Here is an 18,835-nt window from a genome sequence, read left to right on the forward strand (position 1 = left end):
GTCTGAACGGCATCTGACGCTTTTCAGCGCTCAGAATCTCAAGGAAGCATTGACTGAAACTTTGCTCAAAATACACGTGGCGCTATAGTCAGTTTCAATGTGCTTCAGACTGTAGCAATGCACTTTCAAAACTGTAACACACACAAGACAAGACACGACACAAGCTGAGAATCTTTATGCAGCTGCTTTGTACTGACCAGAGGCAGCACAATGACAAAACAACTTATTGTTTGACGGACATCTCAGAGCCCTGGACCACTTCTCGTTTCTGGTCTTTATTCCTGCATATTTCAGAGAAGTGTGAACACTGCAGCCTGGCTGAGGCATAGCTGGCTCGTAAGATGAGAAACTTGGGGGTTTAAAAAAAGTGCCATGTGTTCATATGCAATTAATTCACTGCTGGTTTCTGTAAGATGAGAGCTCTGTGTGTGTGTGTGTGTGATTGCAGCCTATGTGGCCATGTGTGTGCGTCTACATTTCTGGTGCAGAAAAGGTGGAATCACAACTGTAACCACTGAGCTTTGGTCGAGTTCCTCGTCCAGACCACAGCGTAGCAGGAGGCTCTGCACCTGTCAACCTAGACCTTTTTCAGTCACCAGGAGACCCTAACAAAGCTGTACTGCTTACCCAATTTATATCAACCGCAATAGCTTATGGTTTCAAGCAAAATCTCTTCCTGGTTTTACACGGCGTTACTCTCCAAAGTAAATCCTGCAATTACTTCATCTCGCTTGTGATTATTTGAATCCAGAGAAACAATGCTGTTCTGTGATGATTTGGCCTGAAGTAAAGTGGAAATAATGGTGATGAGGTCACTGTTTGGTTTCTAGCCACCGTATCTCCAATGAGAGCCAGGTGTCTTCTCGCCTAATAGCACAATTTTCTTTACATACATGACAGAAACTCATCTCTCTTCGATGGCGATGATGATGTCCTGCACATGTGTGGGTGTTTGCTTGTGTGCATCTGTGCATGTATGAATGTATGCGTGTGCATGGGCATTGCACGCACTAACAGTGTCCAGAGGCCTAGCAGAGAAGAGGAAGGCTGAGTCACAGGATCTAAGGCCTCTCAGGAAGAGAGCAGTGTGATCTAAGACATGCTTGGCCAGGCCCCCGCACACTGCTGATGAGTTATAGCCCCGCTGTGATACTCGGCCAGCAGCTCCGCCTCAGAGATATACTGCAGTACACACTCCATCTCCCCTCTCTGGCCTGGAGTAGCAGGGTACAGCCTCCAGATTCACCTCCACACGGGGCAAATAAACAGGTGAACCAGGGGGGAATTTATGCGAGATTGATGGTGCCTGCACTTTCTCTTGTTCTGGTGGAGCCGGAGGTCATAAGGTGTGCGCTAATAGCAGGATGTAGGAACACGCTGCTGTTGCTCAACAGAAACATTAATAATTGCTGCGGGTTCAGTGTTACAGAAAGTGGACAGGCACTAGCTGCTTGAGGTTTGCTCTTTCTTTGTGATTTATAATGAGCACTACGTTTCACAGAGGTCCTTTTGTTGAATTAGCAGTTTCACTGAAATACAACTGTACCTACGTAAAAGAGCTAAACACTCAGTCAAGCCAAATTCCAACACTCAAGCTGTCACTTTCTTCAAAACACAGACACCAAAAGGCAATTTCTCCGAACATTTAAACACACAGACAAGAATAATAGCAAGTGCAGTGTAGAGAAAAGCCATTTGAACGCAGGCACACAGGCTTTGCTGCTTCACCGACCACAGCAGATTGGAGAGCAGAAGCAGGGAGAATATGGAAACAGGGAGCGGCTCTGAGGGGAACTAACCGAACAGAGAGCACGCCTGGAGAAAGAGACATTGTGACAAAGGGAGTCATGCTGAGTGGCTGACTGCTTCCCTTGGGTTTAAAAATGCTCAAACAAACCAATCAAACAAAAGTGGATTTGTAGTACAAAGATTTTTCCTTTCCATTTGGCCGGTTCGCTTTTTCAGCGGGGGCAAATGCTGCTCATTAAAGTGGTGGCAATAAAGCATTTCTTAAGACCTTTTCCATTCATAACACAGTAAGTTTCTTCTTGTATTCTTGGTGTATGAACATGTAATTGTACTTCCCCTGCCACCTTCCTATCACTTTGACTGATCACTCACCACGCTGAAAGACAGGAAACTCAAACAGTGCTGAGATAACGGCACGGAATAAAGCATTCTGCAACCTGCTCCTACCGCTACGATCGATAATGCCACACTGTGTAGCTACAACAGAGTCCATGTGGTTTTCATTGCAGGACACTGGACACATCTCTGGCACGCTAACATCACAACATCTGTTTGTACTAGAACAGTGAGATGAGAAGTTGTTCACTTCACAAAAGTGACATTAGTGATTAACCGCGTCAAATAAACAAGGGTTAATGTCTTGGAGAGGGCAGTTTCCATGTCATTGGACGCCTCCCTCTTCAGCATTTGTCATGGTTGAAGTCCTCTAAGTGTGCTGAGGTTGTCTGCGGGTACAGTGAAGGTGGAACTCCAGTCTAAGGAGAGGAGAAACTCTAGCCGTTAATGATTAAATTAATCGGGGAATATCCTCTTTCAGCGGACTGTGTTATGCTATGGTTACAAATTTATGAATGGAAACTAGCTGAGTCTCTCAGGAAGCGCTCCTAAATCACTACACGTGGTTGGCTTCACAAGGACAAAGTCACCAGGATTGCCGAGTATTAAATGGTTCAACATTACAGCTGCCTACCACTTCAATATAATCACAATCAAAGCCCATTCAGCCAGCATTAGCCGAGATTGGAGTGATGCAAGATTATCTCCCGATTCTGGCAAAAGTCAAGTATGGTGAAGGGCATTTGGGCAGCACAGAGGAGCAGAAAATCCAAAGCAAAGCCACACTTGGTGGCAGGAGCGGCCCGTTCTATTGATGGTTCTGGCACCGGCTGGACATCAGCCGTACGGTGGCCACAAACCCCCTCTGTGCCCCACGCGAGTTCTGCCAACAGGGCTGTCCCAGCCTCCCCTGCCCCCTCTCCCCGGAGAGGACCACGCTCCTCCACTCTGTCATTCTCTGACTCTTGTGGCCGGGCCCCGTGTTCTGCCTTGCCACTTTACATTTAAAGGAGAGCAAGGCGGCAGAAATGTGCACTACAGATGGTAGAAATTACTTAGCTCACTTAACTTCAGAGATATTTTCCCCCCTTTTTCTTCTCTCTCTCTCCCTTTTCCACAAATTACTCCAAGACTGGGGAAATTGATAGATTCCTCGTGCAAGTAGGCTTTTGAGTTGTACATGGAAGACTTTTATTTTTTTTCCAGCAACTCCAATTGTGATATCAATTTAGTCAAGTCCATGGCTTTGGAATACAGCAGTGTGTCTGCAAATGAACACTGAGACCTTCTCAGTTGTAAAAAGGCTAAGGCCATAACAGTGTGTGTTCAGAACCAACAGTGAATATTTTGACTCATGGGTGACCTGTTTTTTTTTTCTTGAGAGGGAGCTGAATGTGCTTTCCAGGAAATGTCTGGCCTCATGTATATCACACATAAAGCTCTGTGCTGTTAGGACGTCCTCTGGGGTAAAATATGGCTGCCAGTTCTATAGGAACATGCAGATGTGGGCTTACACTGGGAGGGAGGGAGGGAGGGAGATTGTGGTGATTTATTTCCCGTGTGTTTCAGTTAGTTTTGGTCGATGTGAACTCCAGTCGCTCCATTTTCCATCTGCACCCTTCTTTCGTGCTATTCTCTCTTCTCCTTTTCTTCTTTATAACAGTTTTCTTTTCTATAGATCTTTTTCTTTGTGACACCACATCTTAAGTGAAAGGGCTGGTGATACTACAGTCAAACACATATATATATATATAAAAGGCAGATACATCACCATTATTAAAGCCAATGAATGCAAACAAAAGAGCTCTCCCTAGTGTTGCAACACAGTCTAATTAATCTTGAAAAAGGAATGTTGAGCCGATCTTGTTTTCTCTGCCAAGCGTTACCTTGCATCATGCAAGTGATATTACTCTAAGGTTTAGAACAATCCAAATCCTTTTGTTTTTATAATACTCTGCTATTTTACTGTATGTTGTCCAACGTAGCCTGTTTCTGACTCAAAAAGGCCTTTGTGTCGCTAATTACAGAGGCAGCTGTGCAGCCCTCAACCAGAGACTGGGAGTTACAGCACTGACAGAACCAGTAGGGAAACCTGTGGCTGAGGCAGCTGCCTTTCACAGCATTTCCAGCTGGGGTGAAATGCAGAAACATCCTAAGGACAAGGGCTAAAATCAAATGATTCCTAAAAACTAACATTTGAAGCAAAGATTTAATGTTTTTTCCATTACCTTTGCCAAAAGAACTTAAATTTCCTTCTTCCTGCTCAGTTTTATCATCCCCTTTGATAGCAAGAAAAACCTTTAACTGCTGCCAAGCTACACTGTAAATTCTCCATTTATTTCACACATGTTTGTTGCCAATATTCACCAGAAAGCATCTCCACTACAAATTAAATTGTGTCTTTACAGGATATTACAAACAGTCACATAAAGACTGAAAACTAAATGGTGTTGATTATGCGAATGCCTTTACAGCATCCATCAAAGTTCAGTACAACCAAAGCAAGTGTTTAGCTTCAAATATTTCAGTTTCCTAGCAGTCTAATTCCACCCATCCCGACTAACATCACATCATCCTCCAAAAATGCCTGGGTGAAGAGGAATGTTCTGTAGCTGGCTGGCTGTCCAGGCTGACCAGCTGGCTAACTGGGAGTCATTCTCAGGGAGTCGTGAACTTTTGTCCCGCCACTGCTCCCTTGCTGGCTGCACGAGAGGACTTGGGCGACACCAAACAGGAAGCGCTCAACAAGTGGAAGCTATGGATGTTTATCTCGCACCATTCATCAAGCCCAAAAACCAGACGGAGAAGTCGGGACCCGACCAGTGAAACAAGGACGTCTCGGCTTGGAGCTGTGTGTAACCGCTGGGGGCCGTCAGCGGGCCATCATGGGTTAGATCTGGGCTGGATGGTACCCGACTGGGAGGGTCCCCACCACCCACTGGCTGGCTCCTTTCATCCTTTCTCACAGTCCTCAAGGAGCCTGGCTCAGAGTTCAAACCCGTGTGCCAAGTGGTGACACTAACACAGTTATACTTAAATGTATTCAGTAGATTGCAGGAGCGGTAACCGCAATAGCTGCTCGAAGAGACCGAGACTGAACGTATCAAGATCAAGTTGCCCCGGACTAAGGTTGACCTTAACCACTAAAGTTGGTGAATGCGGTCCAAACCACTACTATCTAAACCAACTTCAGATCAGCACAGAGAAAAGAGAGAAAGCAAATCTATCTTGTGGATGCTGGCCAAGTCATGTGGTTGAGTCTTTAGCAGGAAGAGGAATGAGCCGTACAAAATCTATACAATACACAGCTTTTATAACGGCTGCATGACTCCCTGTCAAACAATGAGACTGATTCAAAACTAAAGGGTTCAGAAGTGATATCAAGAATCAACCTTGAAGCCATGACACATTATACACAGTGTAGGAGAGCACATGCAAACATCTGGAAATTTTACAGCTGTCCCACTTCATCCAGAGAGTGTCTGCTACGGCACACAGGCTTCTTTCCATGGTTTGTAAAGTCATTTCTCTTGGAGGTGCAGGCATCTTTAATACAAAGGCTGTACTTGGTGGTGTTGGTGTCTAGTACACCAAAAGATCTCGCACATCTTATAGTCTGGCAAGACAGTTAAGGAACAGGCTCCAAAGAGGATACTAAAAAGGACAATAAAAATGTGCGGACAAACAAAGTGAAGCACTCACTTCACCAGAAAACCGACTTTCTGTCCTTAAGCTACGGTCACAAGCTTTGAGAAAATAGTGAAAGGGTTCGACCGCGGATACAAGCAGCAGAAATGGGTTTTCTTTGCAGAATGGCTGGGCCCACAGTCGCCAATGAAATCTTTGAGTGTTGGCTGGATTTATACATCTGTGTTAAGAGGTTACAGCATATCTACAGCGGCTCACCAAAGTTTTATTAGCGCAGTGTGTAGCCCAGCGTCTAGCAGGAAACACAGGCTAATCAAAGCACAAGGCGGCGTGATCATGCACGATACCTGTGTACATCTAAATCCAAACCTATGCTGCAGGTGTGTATAGTAGGACGTTAACCCTGTGCAGCTTTATTTTACATACATGGACATCAGTGAGGGGAAGGTGTTGAAGTAGTTTGGCTGCATACTGGGAAAAACCCAGAGCAGAGACAGGACACGGTGGAGGAACAACATCTCCTAGCATGCTTGACAGCAATCTGGGGTGCCATGAAAAGAACTGCTGAGAAACGTGCATCTAAGTCGCTGTTCTTGCCCTGCACTGACCCAGACCCACATAATCAGCATGAAGACAGACTAATTGTTCAGCAGCAAGGCTACCAAAATATCAATGGTTAATATCATGGTTTACATACAACTACATCACCCTCTGAGAGTTCACAGCAGCTGACACAGCAGAAAACTTGACACTGAATGGACAGATTTAAGTCAGGACAAGCATCCCTGTTTGTTGCGTGGCTGAGTGGTGAGTCACTCTGTGAGGCAGGCCAGCTCTCAGCGGAGGAAACAGCAGCACGAAGGGGGGAATACACTTCCATCCACACTCTATCTCCACGCAGATATTACCACATGAAGTCTAAAGCTTTTTTCCTGTCTCGTCTCTGCTGACAGGCACCTGAGGTTCTGCTGACTGAAGACATCCTGGGACGACTGTCAACGGCTAAGCTAGGGCCAGGGATCCTCAGCTGGAAAAGTTGGCCAGGATGAGAGGACTTTGTAAAAGGCTTACCATTGTCATGCATATTTTAGAGCGAGAAGTGAGGCAGGGATGGACTGGAGAGCGCAGAAGGCCTACAGTCATATTTTCCATTGATATCAAAGCCATATGGCTGGATTTCATGAAATAGTTGAGGCAGTACACTGCATTTGGCAGTGTTCAATAGATGAAATGCACAATAATGTGGATGAACGGGCTGGATATGTTCTGTGGTGATGATGTACAGAATATTGCGATGACATGGATGTTCAGATGTTTGTTGTATATAACCTTTTCAAAGTTCCCATAAATGGGGGTCATAAATTATACAGTTTCCTGCCATATCTTATTTCCATTATGGCATCTTTAAATGAATGCATGTGATACGAAGTGATACACGGTGATAAAGCTGCACATAGGCAATAGGTGATCCTGATCTCATCTTGGCAGATCATCAGCACCCACTCACCACGACTGCACTGCGCTGATTTTTCACATCAGGGTAGTCTTCAAAGCATCATATTTCCCACCCTTTTCCTGTTGCAGATTCTTGCAGCTATGCCAATATGTTACAGGATCCATGTAAATATGCGCAGTGATGAGATTTTCTGCTCTGCGGACCAGAACTGTTCATAACTAGCTAGTGAGAATCAGCAGACCTCGTAAAGAACAACAACATTACCCTGCTCCTCTGGAATGTCAGCTTGGACAACATGAAACCAAAGGACACAGGCTCAGTACAGATAGCTCCTTCACTTGTAGTTCAGCACAAGTTTGTTCCTCATTCATTTCTCCATATTTCCATTATCATCATCATCATCATCATCATCATCATCATCTCCAACGCAAATGACCCAAATTCTCAGATCCTGGTGTCTGATGAAAGTGCTTTGTTTTTAATCACCCTCTTTTTACTCAGTCAATGATAATTACAGACCCAAATGGAGTAATCATCATTATACACATGAGGTAAAAAAAACCAGCAACGTGTGGATGCACACAGGAGCCATTTCATTAGTCCAACAGGCTTTGCACCCCATTAATCCCACACAGCTATGAAGTACGCACCCATGGGCTCACAGGACGACACCTGAGCGAGAGGTTTAGAGCACCTACACATGTTTAGATAGACTGTATATTTGGTCAATTAATAATAATCAACTTTCAATCTGAATCTGCAATATTAACTGTATTACTGACGGCACAAACCGACTCCTGGTTCAGTGCTCCAGTTCATGTGAAATATTTTTTGGATCTTATTTGGTTTTTGTAGCAGTACAATGAGCACATTTTCTCTGACAGAAAAAAACCACTTCATATAAAAAGGGATGACATCTGCGGTGTTGTAGTTTCACAATGCTTATTATATGGGAGTGCTTCAAATTAGAAACAAAAATTTAACCGTTTTACCCTCATTCTTACATTGCACGTTATACACACACACACACACACACACTGGCAGACACGAACCTGCTCGACCACTTTCAGCACAAACGGACAAGAGGAGGCTAATTAAAGCTGGCGCCGCTGATTTGCACTTAGGATATAAATATGAGATGGCAAATGACGTTGAACGCTGCAGCCTCCCCTCGTGTCTAAAGCCACTTCTTATGCTGAGGCTACTCTCCAGTGTCATTACGACACATTACCAGTGTCATGGAAAATAAAGCAGGTCCAACATCACACAGGCAGAGCAAAACCACCGAGTAGGTCTGTATGTCTGTATGTCTGTGTGTGTGTGTGTGTGCGTGCATCCTATAAGTCCAGTAACGTTACACCACAAAGTAAATAGCTGGAACTACTAGAGTGTGTTCTGTAACTGGAGGAGCGTTAGAGCTGTTGTGTGCATGCTTCTGCGGTGTTTGACTCATTTCGGGGCACAAGGCCCAGATGTGCGCTTTGGAAAACAAAACCTAAACAGATGAATATAGTGGAAGATGGCAAAACACATATTGGTGCATCATGTTGGCCACCTACTGCCTTCGGTACTGCTGCTGAAGTTTGAAAACAGGCTAATTGTAACAGGCTTGCATGTGTTTGTGGGACACCTTTCGCTTCAGAGGACATTAGAGGAAAACATGTTTTCAGTAGAGATGTCCTTTTCTCACTGAGTGTGAATCATGTAAGGGAGCTTGAATGACAGGAGAGCCTTACCTTCTGGTCCACTATGGAGCACACCAGGTCCTTGACAGAGGACAGCGACAGGTCACTGGCCTCCAGATTCACCGTCTCTCTGGTCAGTCCTATCTGCAGCAGGAAGGACACCCCATGGAAAGAGCTGCGGGAGTTGGTCGGGCTGGGGACGCTGTGACTGCCGTTGGACAGCCGCGTGTAGAGCGGTCCGGGCGGGCTCGGTGACAGGGTGGACAGCGAGGGTGGGTGGTGCGGATGGAGAGAGTGGAGGAAGGCTCGAGGTAAGGACGGGGGAGAGGAGGCAGACATTGGGTTTCTTCCAATGGCAACGTGAAATGCGGAATAGTGGAGGTTTTAGCGAAGGCTGGCAGAAAAAAGCACAGTTGGATGTCTGCGGATAGATTCTTGGTAATAATCTCTGGTCCTCATCAGCCGCAGTGAGTCAGCACTGTACGTTTTCATCAAAGTGACATCGTTATTCATAAATTAAAAAGAACAATAGCAGATCTGCCCACCTGAGCTCACGCAACACACACTCATGCACTAGATGGGCAGGTGATGGAGAAAACGTCTCTGGACAATCCACAGACGTCTGCAGTAAAATCACTGCAAACAACTTCATATCCTGGAGGGGTGCTCCTTCTCCTTACTGAGGTCAGTAATCCACTCTGACCACAGGAAGCCTGTCACCACACACACACACACACACACACACACACACAGGGCTATTTTTATAAAGAGAAAAGTATTCACCTGTCTGTGTATCTGTGTACAATAGAGACAGTAGAGGCCTGGTGCACATTAGAGGACTGTTGCGTTACAGGCTGGACGTATGAATGAAGGAGCTGCTTTTCTTCCCACTGTGGACACTTCTGAGTGGATTTCATTTAGAGGAACACGTTTCAGCCAGCCTGCCTCCTCAGTCTGCACCCAGTCAATGGATTTCACCATCTCAGCTACTAATGTGAGAGTCACAGCCAGGCTCATCATTTACACAATGAAGACCATGAAATCAGTGTTTGACTCTTCAGGATCTGCCACCTGGAGCATTGAGTGTGACCTCCAGCTTACCTGTTGGATAGTTGCTTGCTCTGCTGTTGTCCTGCACTGTTTTGGCTTCTGAATGCTAAGCCTGTGGTTAGCTTTAAGCTAACTGTGGCTCCTTCCGAGTGGACCGTGCTAAAGGAGCCATGACTTCAACTTTTATCAACTGTGTCATTACTTTTCACCTCACTGCCGACCTCTTCTTTGACTTTTGCTCAACTTAACAAACTTCTCCCCGCAGCAGGCCTTCGTGCCCGCGCGCTAAACAGTCCCGCAGCAGCCTCACAGACAGGTAAAAGGAGATCACGCGCATCATTTCTGGGGGTTTACAAGAAACGAGCCTCTCGCTAACATCTGGAAGCGAGGCTTCCGAACATCTGCACCCCTCCCACTTCAGACTGGCTCGCTGGCAGAACACAACCCGAGCCGAGAATGCCAGCAAAACAAGTTATACAAGAGCTGAGTTCAGCCTCTCAGGGACACTTCGGTGTAGCGGAGCCCGACTGACCCAACACACACACGTGAAACACAACTTTACCTTCACAGCCAGCGAAGGGCGCTTTTCTCTCCATTGTGAGCGGGCTGAAGAAACTTTGTAACTCCATCAACTGAGGAAAGCGGAGTCTGAACTTTATTATTCTGCACTTTCTACAAGTGGCACGGCCCGGCCCGGCACGGCGCGGCGTCGCAGCAGCCTACATGTAACAAATACCGACACAAGTTTCCCACACGGGCGCGCGGAGACCAACCGAGCTGTCCATTTCTTTTCTCTTATCTTTTACTCCAGATTGTAAATTCATGCGCATCTTATTATCCTTCCAGCTGTGACTACTCCCCCCGCTCGACGAGGAACAGAGCAGCAGCCGTCGCTGGGGCTTGGAGTCTTTTTATCATATCCGCATAACTGACTTTCCATGTGTGGGGAGGGAAACTTGAACTACAGTCGCTGTGAAGCAATGGCGCCTCCGACGGAGCTCCAACCAATGCGCATGTGCTTTTCTTTTCCGTTATTTCAACTTGGTGTCAAGCAAAAAAAAAACCTTTATTCTGCACGAGCTGGATCGGTTTGTGAATGCGCTCGTTTCCAGCGTGGGGTCTAGAAGTTCCCAGGGGCCGTGAAGGGGTTTCCTATGTGTCCCCTGCAAAATGAGGAATGCAGTGATCTCTCCTCACTTTGATGAACAGGCCACAAAGACAGCAGAGGTGGGAGTTTTTCTGATCATAGCTTCCAGTCTGTAAACATATAGACAGCTTAGGAGGGGTTTACATGGGAAACATGGGTATGAGGGCCACTGTGTCTGCTTCAGGACCCTGACATGGAGCGTGTGGGTTTAATTCATTAGATTTGAGGAAGCCTTCTATTGAACTCCAAGGATCGACAGAAAAACAGGAAGAGGTAGCAGATTTTGCAAGGATGCTTACGTGTTATCTAACTGCCAGCTCATGTTTTTAATGAACTGATTACACAACAAATTCGAAGAACTGGCTCATTGTTACATTTGGGATGTGAGACTTTGCAATTCAGTGATGACTTCAAAGACAAGTTATGTGAAAGCACACTGTTTAGTGCGGATACAAATAACATTAAAGAAATCAAGGATGAGAAGCAGATTGCGGATTTTATCAACAGAAAAGCGTTTCAAGAGTTTTAATACTGTGGAAAAGTGGGGTCTATTCTCTTCGCCCAGGCCATGAGGCCTCCGCAGATGTCTTTCACTGTCATACTGTCCACTTCTGGTCCACTCATCTTCTCCAGAACCTGCACCGCCTTCTGAGAGTCGTTACCCAGCTTACAGACCACATACACTGCAGGAGAGAACAGTGGAGAGAACACACAGAGAAACATCTGAGACAAACTGAGATTTGGAGCTGTAGAAACACTAATATTACCCATCAGTCCCACAGAGTCGGTGAGACTGTATTACAAGCAGAGTTAAAACCCCACAAGGCTAAATTTAGCTCATTGATAAAGAAAGCTCATCAGAGTGAATATACAGGACATCACCGAAATAACGCTCTGAATATTTAGTTCTCTAAAGCAGGCCAGCTGCTCAGGTTGACCGTACGTGTTTTGGAAAAGGGGTCACCTAGCAACCCCATTACAACCTGCTACTAGCTGTCCAAAATAAGCCAGTATGAGACTGCACAGTGGGCTGTGAATATGCACCACTGGCTCTACATGCCTGTTCATTTCAAACAGCACGTACGGACCCTGTCTGGTGTTTTGACATGTTACCTGGAGGCCGGCAGTCACCTGCCATCTGCTGCCTCAATTGGCTGATTCTCTCCTGGAGTAATCGGATATGTTCGCTCTTCCTCTCCTCTAAACTCGAGAGGGGAATGTCTGGTGACAGCATAAGGAGAGTAATCACAAAGAAAGGGGGGAAAAACGGGATGAACGCGAACAGACAATACAGAATTGTGACAAAACGAGCCTGACTTTGTGCCTCCATCACTAGAAAAGGATACTGAGAGAGAAAGGTAAGTGGCATATGTCCACCTCCACAAGAGGGCGCACGTCCAATAAGAGATGGGGCTCTGCATTGTCCACGATCGATTTATAATCCTGGAATTTACATTAAATTACCCATTAGTGCACAAATATTAATAACTTTAAAATGCAAGTGTGAAATGTGGTTTTATCTTTTGGCAAATGACATAGATTTATATCAACGGTTAAAAGAGGGAAACCAAAATTGCTCAGAGAAAATCTTGATTTGTATTTGTGTAACGATATGAACATTTTAACTGCTTTTCCTTAAATCGCAGGAAACAAAACTGTTTCTAACTGGAGCCCCTTGCACAATCCTGATTACGGCCCAATCAATCATGATCCCCATCTCTGCACTTAATGACTCAGCGGGTTTGAAAGCGCCAGTTCTGCAGAAACATAAACAGATGCAATCCACTACCACTGCTCTCAGTGCCAAACAGAACATATTATTCTTTCCCATAGAAAATCTACAGGCTCATTTTAAGTCATTTCCCATTTGGGGCTGGGTCCGTGCTGAGATGTAATCAGTTTATGAATGCACATGAAAACTGAGAAAATTGTGAGTAATCATACAATAAACAGCGCTAAACACGGGGAGGCACGCAATGGCAGACTGTTCCGGGACATGTGCTCTCTACCTGTACTGTGATCCTCTGATCGCTGGAAAGGAGGTTGAGTTTGCGGCACTGAAACACATGGGAAATCAGGCAATGAGAGATTTTTCCCGGGATTAGAGAATAATTACCCACACTGTACTGTGCCATGTTAAACAGCAAAATCCAGCCAATGTAAGGCACACTTCTTATTGCCTGAAAAGTAATATTCTTGTGAAAATGGGCATGACCACCATAATATAAGGTACCCCGTCATCTTCGCCTGCTATGACCAACCTTATCTGTGGCAGCAGACCCACAGAAGGCCTCATAGTCCACCAGCTGGGTTACACCGGGGTTCTCGCCGCACACTGCACAGCTGGCCTGCTTGGGACGCAGCTTGATGGACCTGAATCTGGCATCTTGAGCATCAAACATCACCAGCTGCTGGCCGCAGGAAGCTGTCAGGCCGGGTCAGGAAAAAGGCCACTTTACGAAAAGCATCACCAAGTTGCAAGATTCAGAGAATCGGCTGGCACGTCTCCCCCGTTTGTGTAGGGAGCGCCGTCGCTACTTACAGGCGTTTTGGGAGGAAAATAGTACAAAACTTCCCCCGGCTGACGCATAAGGGCCAGGTGTTAGTCTGTGTATAACAATGGAGAAGAAGGAAGAAGAGGGCAAGTCTATTCTCCGATGTGAGCCTCAGTATAAGAGAATACTATAATCACAAGCCTCAGCCTCATAAGGGTTCTCGTAGGAACGGCAGACACAAACAGCCTCTTTTTGCTTTATTTTATCAGATGGGCACAAAACACACTTCTCACCCCTAACTTTGCTACAACGAAAACCCTTTCAGCAGCTCGTTGGTGATTCACCCAGATGGCTCGACACAAGACTCTGATGTACTGTATGTAATGTGGGAGTTGGGAACGGAAAACCAAAAGGATACAGCCTTGTCCTGAGGCGATCTTGATGACTTCCAATGCTTGGAGGCAGCCCATTATCCCTGGAACTAAAAGAAAAATGGAACATTTTGCAAACAATCATTTACACAGACTGTGCTCTGTGCAAATGTAACAGTTTTTGGGGCAAGTTAGGGGACAAGACTCACCCACTCCTAACACCCCTCCGTCAGAACAGTTGGTCACCGTCTCGGGGGGTGGGGGCACCGGGTACAGGCATCTGTAGCAGGGGCCGCCACAGTAGTTATATACTGTCAGCTGCACACACAGAGTCAGATAAAGTGAAGTAACATTACAAATGTAGAATAGCTCATGTCCTCTTGCCACAATGAAGCAAGTAAGAGGCCTCTCTACCGTACCTGCCCCTCCATTCTCAGGGCACTTGCTGACACCAGAGGTTTGCCGCCGAGCACGCAGGCGTCATTCACTAGATAACGAGTGGGCACGTTGTCTGAACAATCAGCCACAATGTCATACATGAGGTCAGCAAAGTCAAGGTGTAATCATATCATTGGTATTGGTTATTGCTAAGTCACATGTACACATTTCCCAACTGAATATCTGAAATTGTCCTCATGCAACAAAAGCAATCATGAGGCGGAGGGAGACCTGGTGGACGGCAGCTGTAAGATAGACTCACGACAAAGAACTAGCAAGAGGCAGGTCTGTGTAGCAGATGTAGGTTGAGGCATTTGCAGCAGGATACTGTTGAATGAGTTGCAAGGCGTTCTCTGACGAGAGCTGCAGGTGGTAGGGAACACACTCTACTGTTGAGTTCAATCTGCACACATAAAGTCACATTCAGAAACATTAATGCATGTCCTAAGAAGTCTGGTTTGGTCCCCCCCATTATTCTCTCCCCCCTCCTGATCTTTATCACCTTTATCACCAAAGAGGCATCGTAAAAACACAAATGGGTGACACAGCATCCAAACTGTATGAGGTATTTGCTAGTCAGAGAAATGGCCCCCTCATGTGGTCATGGTTATACAGTGTGTATGTTAACCACAGTAGGCCCACTGTGAGGGAGAGAGGCACCAAAAACAGTCCGTAAAATGACATGTTTACACAATATTTGCGGACTGGGGAGAAATACACAACCAAATATAACCTGTGGTGAGACTGGAGAGCGCCAACATGCATTACACAGCAACCAAAGGGTCACAAAAAACACAGAAATACACCATTTATCATAGTTACAGAACATTTTCTAATAATATCAAAATACTAACTTCTCTGTTTCAGGTCTGTTTGCGCAAGTTTGCCACAAGTGCACAGGCTGTACTGGATAATGTTTCATTCAGTGTTTGCTGCCCAGGCGCCAGTCAGTACCTTTTAACTGCCAGCGCAGCGGACAGAGCCTTGGCCTGGCCCTGGCTGTCCTCCCCATGAAGCACCTGTCTGTGCAGGTTACTGAGCTCCACCTCGTCATAGTCCAGCAGACCCAGACGCCCTGCAGAGACACAAACCAACAACTCAGTCAGAGTTTTTAGAATAAATGTGAAACCCAGATGGAGGTGAACCTTGACGATTAAACCAGGGTATAAACTGGACTGTTTTTTTGTTTGGTTTTTCTTTGGCAGACTTTACTGACACTTTTTTATCTGTGCTTCTCGGTTGTTGCATTTTCTTAAAATTTGTATCCACTAACCACTGGACACAAGGAGTGACTGTGGCCCTGAACGGTACACCGACTCTACACAAACTTCTACCCCTACCCCTTGCATTAGTTTTTCCATTTCCACCACTTAGATACAGCCAAGCTGTAGTTTTACCTGAGGTAACAGGTGGTATCATTTTAACTGCAAAAGAAAAACACTCACAAAATAAGTAAATCTTAAATTAGAATTTGTGAATCTACTTCTGTCTCTTCAGAGTTGTGCCAGTGCACCTGATTTTATTAATTATATAGCACTCAAAAGCGGTGGTGTGATATATTTCTTTTGGAAACATAAATGAAAACTTTCCATTCCTTGTGTTTCTTGGCCCAAACTATTCTCTTCTTCTTCTTCTTCTTCTTCCTCAGTTAGTGGCCTCTTTGCAGCAGTTCGACCATGAAGGCCTGATTCACACAGTCTCCTCTGAACAGTTGATGCTGAGATGTGTCTGCTACTCTGTGAATCATTTATGTGCTCTAAACTGAGGTGCTGTTAATTTAACTCTAATGAACTTATCCTCTGCAGCAGAGGTAACCCTTGGTCTTCTTTTCCTGGGCCGTCCTCATGAGAGCCTGTTTCATCACAGCGTTTGATGGTTTTTGCGACTGTCCTCGAGGAAACATTAAAAGTTCTTGAAATTATCTGGATTGACTGACCTTCATGTCTTCAAGTAATAATAACTGTCATTTCTCTTTACTTAGTTGAGTGCTTCTTTCCATAATGTGGATTGGAACAGAGGGATTTTCACTGTATAGAACTGTGCACCAAGCCAACCTCTGCACAGCACAACTGATGGTCTCAAATGCATTAAGAAGGTAAGAAATTACACAAATTAACTCGTGACAAGGCTCATGTGTTGATTGAAAACTACTCCAGGTGACGTCCTCATGAAGCTGACTAAGAGAATTCCAAGAGTGTGCAAAGCATCAAAGAGTCATCAAAGCAAAAGGTGGCTGTAGGTTAGCAGCTACTGGGAGGTGAGATTACCAGATTACTAATTTTACTCCTTATATAAAAGGAAAAGACTAATTGTTGACATCTCAGCTGTTACTGATGCCCATATAGCACATTCATGACAAGGACAGTGACAGAAAGGTTAAAGATTTGTTTGGCACAAGATCACGCTGAGCATTAATCAACTAGAATACTTACCGATGCCTGCTGCTGCAAGATACTGTGCCAAGGGGCAGCCCAGTCCTCCACAGCCCACAACCAGCACTGAGGTCTTGGATAAGTTTAGCTGACCTTTGGACACACAAGATCCACTCTGTTGTGTTCAGTCATGTCATAGATCTCACTGGGCACAAAGCTTACCGTAGTGTATATGAGAATAACACCGTGTGTAGCCAGCCGTACCTTGCACACCCAGATCAGGCAGGAGGAGCTGTCTGCTATACCGCATGATGTCCTCATTGCTGAGGGCTGGTTTGGCTTTCAGGGGGGTTAGGGGTATCACTTTGCCATGCAGCTCGAGGACTGAGGTGTGGCTCTGAGAACGGATCAGATCAGATCAGGAACCAATTATCAAACAAGACATATGCTTAAACATCACAGCCCTCAACAATCTGCCTCTAGGATATGATGAGCTACATTTCTATCTCTCTTTACATCCGTCTCCTGCCCATATGTCTGACATATGGAGCTATGTGGGAAAAGCTCTTCACAGAGACAGATTTACGTCGCTGGTAGTGAGCTTACTGATATCTTCTTTAGCATTTCAGGCAGGCTTATTCTGGACACTTTAAAACGCCTGTTTTTATCTCCCCTTTGTGACAATAACGGGAGATAAAGAGGTTTTTATTCTTTTGCATGTTTTGCACTGATTTATTTCTTAGCTCAAAATCCTCTGACTCTATGAATATCTATTAACACTGCATATTGCTTTTACACATTTCCTTGTACAGGTGTGTAGGCATTTAGTGCTGTACTACTAATGCAATGCTGATGGGATATTCACGTGGGTGTTGTGCATTCACTCCCAGTAATTAAATAATTGTTGTCAGATTTAGATGATCAATTACCTAATTACGCTTTCAGTGCTGGTTTTTACCCAGCAGCACCTGCACACGTAGATGAGTGTGTCCCTGCTATAAGGAGCCACACTAAAGTCTGTGTGTACTGTGTGTGAGTTTCTCTGTTTCTAACTGTGCTTTAATGTTTCATCTTTCCACAGCTACACATCATCTTTAAGACAGTTACAGTCACTAGTTCACTGGCTAGCTAACAAGCTAGTTAGCTCAGTGAGTCCCAGTGCCCAGGTTTGTTTTAAGGTAGGAGTAACGGTAATGTTACTGCCGTTACCTTACAGGACAGACTGTGAGGAAGGTGTGCTGACTTTATGTGGACTACAGAGGTGCTACAGTAACGTTTCAGCTAGCTGCAACATAAATGCTAAACCGCTGGATTAAAAACACGGACAACTAATAGCATTTACCTGTTGTGATAAAAGTAACCTGAGCATTCAGTAAGACTTCTCCGTACCTTTTCCAGCTGTGCCAGTTTACTCTTCAGAGCAGCAATTTCTGCCTCTTTCTCCCTGAGCTGTGCCCGCAGACAGCACACACCCTGAGCCATGGCTGCTGCCACGGACCAAACAACACCGCTCTTCTGAAGGGGAAAAAAGATGCTACTGATGTGATTCTGCTACTACAACGGCAGCGTGTTGTCATATTATGAACACACACGGTACAAACTTCCGGGTCGACCACGTGACAACGAGACCACGTGGTAGCTGACGTGCAAAGTGCTCCGCATACTTTCACCAAAAAGTTAATAAGTTAATATCTAGTGGTGTGGTTTACTCTTAGAAAGGAAATAGAAAATAAGAATTATTTATTTATTTAAAAAAAAAAATATTTATTTATTTTTATTATTATCTTTTTTTTTTTTTTTTTAAATCAAAAAACACAGTGGGTCCGGTTAGTCTGCCTCATTACCAGCAGGCTGTAGGTGATAAATGTGCTGGTCTGTTGTTGAAACTACCAAAGGAAGGTGTGGGGTCGGTGTGCTATTATTTGCACCCATGACACCCATGAGGTTCCTAAGAGTGGAAGAGGCACACACACACACACACACACACACACACACACACACACACACACACATAGCAGTGTAGTGACGCGCGGTGGTTTAGAGAGCCTCGGGTCCTCCCTCCTGCTTTTCACATGATCCGTGAGCTCT

The 18,835-nt window shown here is 45.2% G+C and overlaps 2 protein-coding genes across 3 annotated transcripts in view; both read right to left on the reverse strand.

Moving 5' to 3' along the window:
• The window catches only part of prkd3 (protein kinase D3), a 34,340-nt gene extending 23,748 nt beyond the window's left edge, over window positions 1–10,592 (reverse strand). The window contains exons 1-3 of one of the 2 annotated variants that reach the window (XM_070842339.1): window positions 10,487–10,592; window positions 9,420–9,587; window positions 8,926–9,295 (exon numbers count right to left, since the gene is read on the reverse strand). In XM_070842339.1, the coding sequence (XP_070698440.1) occupies window positions 8,926–9,213 (288 nt within the window). In that variant the 5' untranslated portion in view covers window positions 9,214–9,295; window positions 9,420–9,587; window positions 10,487–10,592. Of the gene's footprint in view, window positions 1–8,925; window positions 9,342–9,419; window positions 9,588–10,486 lie in introns of those variants that run through there. The other variant, XM_070842340.1, reaches the window with a different exon arrangement.
• Window positions 10,593–11,440: 848 nt separating this feature from the next.
• Window positions 11,441–18,306, reverse strand: mocs3 (molybdenum cofactor synthesis 3). Its single transcript, XM_070842784.1, has 13 exons — window positions 18,137–18,306; window positions 17,012–17,144; window positions 16,808–16,900; window positions 15,330–15,450; window positions 14,700–14,778; window positions 14,357–14,470; window positions 14,147–14,255; window positions 13,985–14,047; window positions 13,333–13,496; window positions 13,081–13,128; window positions 12,418–12,514; window positions 12,185–12,292; window positions 11,441–11,754 (listed from the first exon to the last, which is right to left on the reverse strand). Exons 1-13 carry the CDS (start codon window positions 18,227–18,229, stop codon window positions 11,597–11,599), a joined length of 1,380 nt encoding a protein of 459 aa, XP_070698885.1. The 5' UTR covers window positions 18,230–18,306; the 3' UTR covers window positions 11,441–11,596.
• Window positions 18,307–18,835: the final 529 nt, after the last annotated feature.

Source organism: Pempheris klunzingeri, chromosome 13, assembly GCF_042242105.1.
Source record: "Pempheris klunzingeri isolate RE-2024b chromosome 13, fPemKlu1.hap1, whole genome shotgun sequence".
Lineage (NCBI taxonomy): Eukaryota > Metazoa > Chordata > Actinopteri > Acropomatiformes > Pempheridae > Pempheris > Pempheris klunzingeri.

What these genes read in the sequence shown, in the direction of transcription:
- mocs3 (XM_070842784.1), bottom strand. Translation starts at nt 18,229, where the DNA reads ATGGCTCAGGGTGTGTGCTGTCTGCGGGCACAGCTCAGGGAGAAAGAG. An exon ending in CCCTGAGAATGGAGGGGCAG is followed by an intron (nt 14,256 to 14,356) that starts GTACGGTAGAGA and finishes CTGTGTGTGCAG; the next exon opens with CTGACAGTATATAACTACTG. An exon ending in CCACTTACCTTTCTCTCTCA is followed by an intron (nt 12,293 to 12,417) that starts GTATCCTTTTCT and finishes TGCTGTCACCAG; the next exon opens with ACATTCCCCTCTCGAGTTTA.